Consider the following 9321-nt stretch of genomic DNA (forward strand, 5'->3'; position numbering starts at 1 on the left):
AACTGTGATAGTCTGGTGCAGCTGTTACAACATACCCAAGGCTGTACACTCCATAAAGAAAAGGGATTCATAAGCTGATAATGACAAGATATGATGGATACTGATTTACAGTCAGAATTTTAGATGCACCAAGATAGAAACGATGTTTTCTTCAAGGCTGCCAAATACAAACAGCCAAAACACTAAGAATGTAACATTTATATAATTCCCGATTTTTTTGTCATGGTTCTTCTTCCTGTAGGTAGTTTATAGTATACATGTGTAATAAAATAAATGTATATGTAAAAATGTTTAATAAAAAAAAAAAAGGAAAAGAGATTCATTGGAATCACAGCTTGGGAGGCAGAAATTCCTTGATTAGGCAGCCTCATCTGTCCTGCCTCACTTAGGGTGACCTGGTAGGTGACATCCCAGTGGTGAAGAGCATGTGGCAAACCAGGAAGCCAGAGATGATCATCGGTCAAGCTCACTCTTGTTATAATAACCCCTCCCATCTTTAAGCTGGGAAATCTTGGAACTTAATTACCTTGCACTAGGCCCCAGCTCTGTGTGTGTGTGTGTGTGTGTGTGTGTGTGTGTGTGTGTGTGTGTGTGTGGTGTGTATGTGTGTGTAGGTTAACGTCAGATGTCTTTCGCAATTGCTCGACACCTTATTTTTTAAGACAGGCCTCTCGCTGAACCTGCGCACTGACTTGCCTGGCCTGGCTGGTTTACAAGCCCTAGGGTCACCTGTCTTGGCTTCCCTCCTCTAGGATTACAGGCATGTGCTACTGGGCCTGGCTTTTCTGTGAGTGTTAGGGCTTCAAACTCAAATCTTCCCATTTACACAACAAATACCTTATCCGCTAAGCCATCAGCCCGCTTCTAGCGGCCCTCCCTGTTAAAGGTTCTACTAACCTCCCCACACTGAGAAGCTTCTAGGCCACGATCCACTGAAGGGCACAGCTTGAGCCAAGTTCCTGGCATCTCAGTGAAAGAAATGAAGATGAAATATATACTATAAGTGTGAAAATCTCACATGAACTGATGAAGGCCACAAGGGAAGGCCTGGCACCCACAAGAGACACCTAAAGTGACAGGCAGTGGCAGCAGCCATTGGAGGAAGCTTGGAGGCCTTGCAAAGGAAGATGTGGGCTGAGGCCTTGGCGCGGAGCATACTGGGAGATTCAAGATTCCATGAGACATATACCTATATGTGGGAAAAAGAAGAAGAAGAAAGCTAAGAATGAATAACCCTTAAAACTTTCACATTTGTTGTCACATAGTCATGTCTAATTAATGTACTGATCATGGGTCTCAAAAATCTAAACCGTGAATTCATTCTTGTCCTTCTGGTCTAGGTGCCCGCCACTTTCCCACACTCTCATTTTGTGCTGAGACATGCTACACACTGTCCTTTGGTCAGGCTGACCTTGTACATATGCGCCCCCCCCTTCTAAGTCTCCGCCCACAGCCCTGCTGATAAAAGGAGGCTCATCCCTTCCCACGGAATGCTACTCCTATCCCCTGAAGCTAGTTTCCACCTTCGCCCGGGTCCTGCCACCATGAAGCTGTTTCTTCTGCTTCTTGCTGTGTTTGTGGCAACAGAACTGGTGATGTCAGGTAACTGGGGGTCTTTTAGGACCTGGGGTCTTGTCTCTGGGTCTCTTTCCCTTTCTTCACTGTCACAGGTGTGACACCCAAGTCTTTCCCTATTTCATGAAGCTTCGAAGGGTGCGCCAAGATCCTGTCATGCACGCTGTGCGCCCGCTCGCTGTCTCTCTCAAAAATCTTTTTTGCCAAGCAGCTGTGTGAGAGATATTTGTGGGACTGGTACCTTGGGGGCAAGAGTGGCATTTTTGTGGGAACTTAGAAGAGGGCTGAGGGGTGAAGGATTGGGTTCTGACTGGGGACCTGGCTAGGACTGATTCTTGATGAGGGGGCACTCATGGCCTGGGACGACCGAGAGAGTGACAGCATGGACTGAAGGTGAGGACCTGGTTTTCATGACAGCCTGGTGCAAGATGGCAAGAGGAGTGGCTTGGCTTGAGTGGAGCTACTGGGAGCATTGAGCGGGGTGTGGGTTGAGGGTGGGGTAAGCATCTGGTGCGCAGGGTGCTTGGCTTCAGCTTGGTGGCGGTCAGCTGCTAGGCACTGGGCTGGTGACTTGATCTGATTTGGGTTTGGCTTGGAATGAGGTCACAGGGATTGTGGAGCTTGCCGAGGCAGGATGCTGACTGGGTCTTGAGTTTAAACTAGGCAAGTGTCAGATCAAACGGGATTGGACACTGGGCTGTGACTGGAATTGAGTCTTGCTGGCTTCTGTCACCAGCTGTTAAGGAGCTGGCTCTGTTGTATTGTGATGGAGGCTCCTCCATCCACTACAACAGATGGACAGTGTGCCTTTCTCAGCACTCCCAGGCTCCATTGAGTGGGACCCTCATTCACACACATGTGGTGGCTCACACCTTTAATCCCAGCACTGGAGGCAGAGGCAGGTGAATTTCTGCAAGTTTGAGGCCAGCCTGGTCTACATACCAAGTTGCAGGCCGGGAGTTGGGACCCTGTCCCAGAAATAAAACAAAAATATTCTGAAAGCTTTCCAAGAGGAAACACCTCTATGCTGCCCCTCTCCTGGCACACTCACCTTTCCTGGGACAGGGATCAGCGCTGCTCACTCAACTGTGTGGCTGCTTCTCCCCTGCCACTCCCCTCTCCTGTCCTCTGCTGCTTTTTGTCTGTCACTTGAGCACTATTAATGCATGCCTAACGGTTGTTCCTATGCCCCTAAGATGCGTGTTGGAAGGACGGACACTGCCGGGTGGTGTGCAAGGATGGTGAAGACAGTGTCATACGCTGCCAAAACCGCAAGCGTTGCTGTGTCCCTGAGCGTTACCTAACGCTCCCTGCTATGATCATTGATGGCGGAGTCCTTGACGAGCCCAACCGTAGGACGCTCACAAAAATGCACAAAAAGAAGAAAAGATCCCTCTATGGATAGAGAGGACTTGGCTTCCAATCCTTTAGTGTCTACACCACATTAAAGCTCACAGAACTGAGTGTTTCATGTCTGTCAGTCATAATGGATTGGGGTGGGGAGATGGAAGGATGGAGGTCAGAGACAGCAGAGAGGAGCCATCAGGACTGGGTCTTGGTAATGGGGTGAGGAGCACAGTGTTGAAGGTGCTGTCCCCTGCCAGCCCCAGGAGCAACCAGCTATTGAGACACACATAAACTGAGGGGTTGGTGGAACCACAGGCTTAAAGGGAGAGAATGGGTCAGTGGTGGACAGGGGCTGAGCGGAACCTAAATCTTTGGCCTTTAGGGCCATCAGTTGAAATACCTTCTAATGCTTGAGGGCTCACAGCCCCAGGGGCCAGAAGGTTTCCAAATACAAAAAGCACCTGCAATTTATCTGGCCACAAACGGGCTTGCTCACCATTTATTGGTAGCATTCCCTCACAGATTTATGTGCCCATCCATTCATCCCAGCTCCGCCTCTTACCACGAATAGACCCGGTTTACAAACCCATCAGAGAGAGCTTCAGCCTCTTGTTTTGGAAGAGCCAGACAATAGCATTCTGTAGCTCAGGGTTACAAGAAGTGTTAAACTGGCATGGAGCATGGGATCTAAGGGCTCAGTGACGTCGCTTTCTGCAGACCCATGAAGAGTAAGCATTGCCAGCCTTCCCTGTCCCTGGCTCGGGTAGCAAGGGACAGAGGACTTCATCATTTGGATGGACAACTTAAGATGGGTGAGAATGTAAGGGCTCTGATGAGGAGGAGCCTGTGGGACTGGATGCATCCAAACCCTGATCTTAGAGCTATGCTATTAACAATGAGGTCAAGGACCTGGGGGACCCCAGAAGGGTGACACATGCCATCAAGGTAGATAGAAGCTCACTATGACACTGGAAGAAAATGTTCTAGGAAAAGACACCCCCTTTCTCCTGATCCTGCCTCTACCCTGGCCTTCCTCCATGTTCCTCCCCACAGGATGAGAAGATACTGGTCCAGTGGTGCCCATCCTGCCTTCAGCCTTGTGTTTTCACCAGTGAAGCCTGGTGCTGTCTGTCCAAAGATCCCTGAGGCTCCTTCCAGAAGCTGTATGGGCCATAGGTTTACCCACAGAACCTTCTGGCATGTTTCACTGGGCAGGAGAAAAAGGGTCAATCACATTCTGTTTTCAGGGACTGTGGCCAAGATTGGGTCACATGTTGTCATAAGCCACTCCTCAGTGTATGCAGAGGTCTGAGGATGTGGAGGAGGAGTGCTGGGCTGAGGGTGGGCAGCTGTCCTAAGCTGCCATGTTTCTACAGGAACTCTGAGAAGTCCAAGAATTACGAATCCCAATCCCAACTGGGTCATCCCAGAGGCTTGTTTCACAAAAGAACACAGAATATATTTTACTTATCTCTTGCTGGCTTGACTAATCATGTTTAAGACTCCAGACGTAAGGTGTAAGGGTCTTCATTTGCATTCTCTCCCAAGGTTTTAATCTGATCTTTGTAGGCTAATTCCTTTTCTCCAAATTAGGATCTGGTTGGTTTTACAAACTGCCATCCTCTCTCTCTCTCTCTCTCTCTCTCTTTCTCTCTCTCTCTCTCTCTCTCTCTGTGTGTGTGTATGTGTGTGTGTGTGTGTGTGTGTGTGTGTGTGTGTGTGTGTGTGTGTGTGCTCACTGAGAGAGGTTGACATGTCAGGTGTCTTCCTTTATCAGTCTCCACATTTTTGTGTATGTGTTAAATCATTTTCAGATTCTTAAACTTTATTTTGTGTGTGTGAACATTTTGCCTACATGTATATCTGTGCACCATATGCATGCCAGGTGTCCTCAGAAGTCAGAAGAGCATATTGGATCCCCTGGAACTAGAGTTATAGATCATTGTGAGCCACCACGTGGGTGCTAGGAATCGAACCTGGGCCATCTGCAAGAGCAGCAAGTGTTCTAGACCACTGAGCAATCTCTCTAGGCCCTCCATATTACTTTTCAATACAGGGTCTTTCATTGGACTTGAAGCTGATTTGAAACCTTTTTTATTTTCTGTGTCTGAATGTTTTGCCTCATGTGCATATGCCTGGTGTCCACAGAGTTCAGGAAAGGGAGCGGATGGCCTGGAATGGAGTTATGGATGGCCAAGAGCCACCTTGTGAGTTCTGGCAACTGAACCCAGGTCCTCTGCAAGAGCAGCCAGTTCTCCAAACCACCGAGGCATCCATCTCTCCAGCCCTCGAGCTCGGGGTCTTAATAGAATGTTTTAATAAGGTTAATTTGTGGGCTAGAGATATGGCTGGGTGGTTAAATGCTTGCTGTGCAAGCTTGAGGACTCGAGTTCGGATCCCCAGGACCCAAAGAGTGCTAGAGTGAGTCTGTCGCCTCAGTGTTGGAAGGACAGAGACAGGAGGTCCCTGGGGTTCTTGCCAAGCATGCGAGCCCAAACTACCCAGGTCAGGCTCCATTGAGAGACCCTGTCTCAAAAAACAAGGGTGTCCTGAGGACAACATCCAGGCTTGACATCTGGCCTCCATATGTATGCACACACAGGTTCACACATACAGGTGCACACACACACACACACACACACACACACACACACGTGTCCTTTGGTGCCACCCTGGTTGGGAGGGATTCTCCCTCTTCTGTTCTGTCCTCCAGTGGCACTGAGGGCCCTGGTGGCTCTGGAAGTGCTGCACGATCCTTTGGGTATATGCCACGTATATACCTGGGTCATGTGATAGCTCGATTTTTAGCTGTTTGAGAAACCCCTAGGCTGATTTCCACAGCGGCTACACAAGTTACATTCTTGCTAATAGTGCACAAGGGTTCCCCTCCCCCATACATCCTTTATAGCTACAGACATTAGATACTTTAAAAAAGACTTATTGGTCATTTGTGTTTCGTCTTTTGATAACTGCCTAGTCAGCTCATTGGCCAATTTATTCATTGGCAATTTTGCTTTATGGTGTCTGTGTTTTCTTGTCCTCCTCTTCTTCCTCCTCCTCTCCTTCCTCCTCCTCCTCCTCTTCTTCAGTTAGAGTAGCATATGAGCTTATTTTAATTCAACATAAGAAAGTTAAGCTATTTTACAGGGTAATGGTTCATTTCCCACTCTGTAACAGTGGTAGAAAATGAAATATTTCTTACAGCCTACTGTAGGAGAACAGTGCTGTGGCTCCCACCTGCCCGAGGCAGAAAAGACAAGGTGTCTGAATTTTTAAAAAGATTTACTTATTTTATTTTGTGTGTGGGAGTGTTCTGCTTGTGTGTATGTCTGTGCACCACATGTTTGCCCAAGGCCCCATGGAGGAAGGAAGATGATGTGGAGTCCGCTGGAACTACAGTTACAGATGGTTATGAACAGCCATGTAGGTACTGAAATCAAGCCCGGGTTCACCGGAAGAGCAGCCAATGCTCTTGACCACTGAGCTGTCTCTCCAGGCCCTTGAGTTTGCTTTATGCCACTTTATGTATATTCTATATGGTAACTCTCTATTTGAAGTTTAGGTGAAAAAAATTGTTCCCTCTTTCTGTTGTCCACTCTGTTGATAGATTCTTTTGTTGTAGAAAGTTTTTTAACTGCACTTAACCCCATTTGTCAATGCGTGGGGTTGTTTCCCCGGGCAGGTAGAGTCCTACTGAAGAAATCCCTGTGCCTAAATCCTGACATGTTTTCTCCTAGCACTTTCCCTGTGCCTATATCCTGACATGTTTTCTCCCAGCACTTTCCCTGTGCCTACACCCTGATGAGTTTCCTTCTAGCACTTTCCCTGTGCTTACACCCTCAAGTGTTTTTCTCCTAGCACATTTCCTGTGCCTACACCCTGATAAGTTTCCTCCTAGCACTTTCCCTTTGCCTATATCCTTACATGTTTTTTTTCTAGCATTTTCCCTGTACATACATCCAGACATGTTTTCTCCTAGCACTTTCCCTGTGCCTACATGGTTAGGTGTTTTCTCCTACCACTTTCACTGTGACTACACCCAGAAGTGTTTTCTCCCAGGACATTCCCTGTGCCTACATCCCGCCCTGTTTTCTCTTAGCACTTTCCCTGTGCCTACAGCCTGACATGCTTTCTCCTAGCACTTTCCCTGTGCTTACACCTTGAAATGTTTTCTCCTAGCACTTTTCCTCTGTTTACATCCTAACATGTTTTCTCCCAGCACTTTCTCTGTGCCTATTTCCTGACATGTTTTCTCCTAGCACTCTACCTGTGCCTACAGCCTGACATGTTATCTGCTTACAATTTCCCTGTTCCTACATCCTGACATGATTTCTCCTAGCACTTTCCCAGGGCCTGCACCCTGAGGGGTTTTCTCCTAACGCTTTCTCTGTGTCTACACTTCACATGTTTTCTCCTAGCAAGGTCCCTGTGCCTTCATCCAGACATGTTCTCTTCTAGAAGTTTCCTGTGCCTACATCCTCCCCTTTTTTCTCCTAGCACTTTCCCTGTGCCTACAGCCTGTCCTGTCCCCCCCCCCCCCATCCCCCGTACTTCCCCTATACCTACATCCTGATGGGTTTTCTCCTAACATTTCCCTGTGCCAACTTCCTGAGGTGTTTTCTCCTAGTACTTTCCCTGTGCCTACAGTCTGACAATTTTTCTCCTGGCACTTTCAGTGGTTTTAGTTTTAAATCGTGGCCCCTTCTCCGTTTGGAAAGGCCTTTTGATCAGGGCGAGAGATGCTGATTTAGTCTGATTCCCTTTAGCCTCACACTCATGGTCACACCAGCACCAGCTACTGTACGTGCCTCCTCCCCTCCCAGCATATGTTTCTGATTCCTTTGCCAAAATTAGGTGTCCCTAGCTGTGTGGCTTTGCTTCTGGACCCTGTGTTCTAACTCACCGAGCTCTCTGTCCGTGTTTGTGCTGGTACCATCCTGTCTTTTTCACACTAATGTTCAGAGCCTTGACCAGTAGTTAGCAGGACAAACAGAAGAAAGGACTGTCTCTCTTGACTGTGGAGCTGGCTGTCACCCTTTAGGTTTTTTTCTATCCTCGGGACTTCCCCAATCTGTGTCATTGGTAAGCAGAAGTTCATATTCTTTTTCTTTTCTTTTTTGGCCAGGCAAAAATCCTATCCTTCAGTGCATGGGGAACAGAGGATTCTGTAGATCTTCCTGCAAGAAGGAGGAACAACCCTATTTCTACTGCAGAAATTATCTGACCTGCTGCCTCGAGCCCTACGTGAGGATCAGCCTTAGTGGCATAGATGAAGACACTAAATGGTCTTATGAGAAACACTGGCCAAAAATACCGTGAATGCTGGTGACAGCCACGCACACACTTCCAGGGGAGCCATCCCTCTTGTCTCATTAAAACTCATGCACCTGACATGCTTTTTGTCTTTCCTCCATGGCATTTACAGTGTGAGATTGGGTTTTGTATGGTGAGATGTCTCTGTCCCATTCTGGTTGCAAACCCATGGGAGAAGCGTGTGGGCTCCTCGATGACTTTCAGAGAGGAGCCTGACAGTCACTGAGAGTGGGAGAGTACAGTGGAGAGACCAGGGGGTGAAGGTTAAAGATTTGTGATGAGCTATGACAGCCTACGTCACGCAGGACTCAGGGAGGTACCAGAGCAGGAGGAATGGGAGAGGTGCGTGCACAGCTGGTTAAGCCTGGCAGATCGTCCAAGCAGAGCTGTTGGGCTTAGAATAAACGGCCTAAGCACAGCTTCCTGACGCTGGGATTGGCTTGGTGGTTATGCAGAGGAATTTGAGTAATACATCCTGTCTCCATGATTGTTAAGGTCTTCAAATTTCTAAAATTGTAGAGGGCTTATCATATGTATATAGGCTTTTCTCTGTGTAGCCTTGGCTCTCCTGGAACTCGCTCTGTAGACCAGGTTGGCCTCGGATTCATAGAGACCCACCTGTCTCTGCTTCCCAAGTGCTGAGACTAAAGGTGTGTACCACCACCACCCAGCTGTAAAAAAAATGCTATATTTTAAAACAGCTCATTCTTATTGCATGTGCATATGATGTGTGTGTTTGTGTAAGGGTGACCCACCATGCTCATGTAGAAGTCAGAGGACAAGTCTGTATAATTAATTTTTTTCCTTCCACCTTTATGTGAGCTTCAGGGATCAAACTCAGATCATCCAGCTGGCAGGGAACATCCCTTTTACCCCCTGATCCATCTCACTGGCCATAATATTTATTTTCTTATGTATTGCTTTCCACTGATATCTTGTTTCTCTGTCTCTTTAATTCTAGTTACTGTCAATAGGAGAGTAACTGACTGTGCTGACTTGGCTTTGGGGTAGCTCTGTCTAGGGAGCTGGCTATGGTCCAACCACTGTTAGATTGTCTCTTTGAAAACTTCAGAACCTTGCCTCTAG

The 9321-nt window shown here is 47.6% G+C and overlaps 1 protein-coding gene across 1 annotated transcript; it reads left to right on the plus strand.

The window, feature by feature from the left end:
* The first annotated feature begins 1544 nt into the window (after positions 1-1544).
* Positions 1545-8241, plus strand: LOC127187529 (beta-defensin 19-like). The gene is made up of 2 exons (XM_051143530.1): positions 1545-1602; positions 8048-8241. Exons 1-2 carry the CDS (start codon positions 1545-1547, stop codon positions 8239-8241), a joined length of 252 nt encoding a protein of 83 aa, XP_050999487.1.
* The last annotated feature ends 1080 nt before the right edge of the window (positions 8242-9321 follow it).

Source organism: Acomys russatus, chromosome 4 (assembly GCF_903995435.1).
Source record: "Acomys russatus chromosome 4, mAcoRus1.1, whole genome shotgun sequence".
NCBI classification, from domain to species: Eukaryota; Metazoa; Chordata; class Mammalia; order Rodentia; family Muridae; genus Acomys; species Acomys russatus.

Excerpts from the sequence above, each read along its gene's own strand:
- LOC127187529 (XM_051143530.1), top strand. The coding sequence starts at position 1,545 with ATGAAGCTGTTTCTTCTGCTTCTTGCTGTGTTTGTGGCAACAGAACTG. Across the intron at positions 1,603-8,047 it reads AACAGAACTGGTGATGTCAG|GCAAAAATCCTATCCTTCAG; the intron begins GTAACTGGGGGT and ends TTTTTTGGCCAG.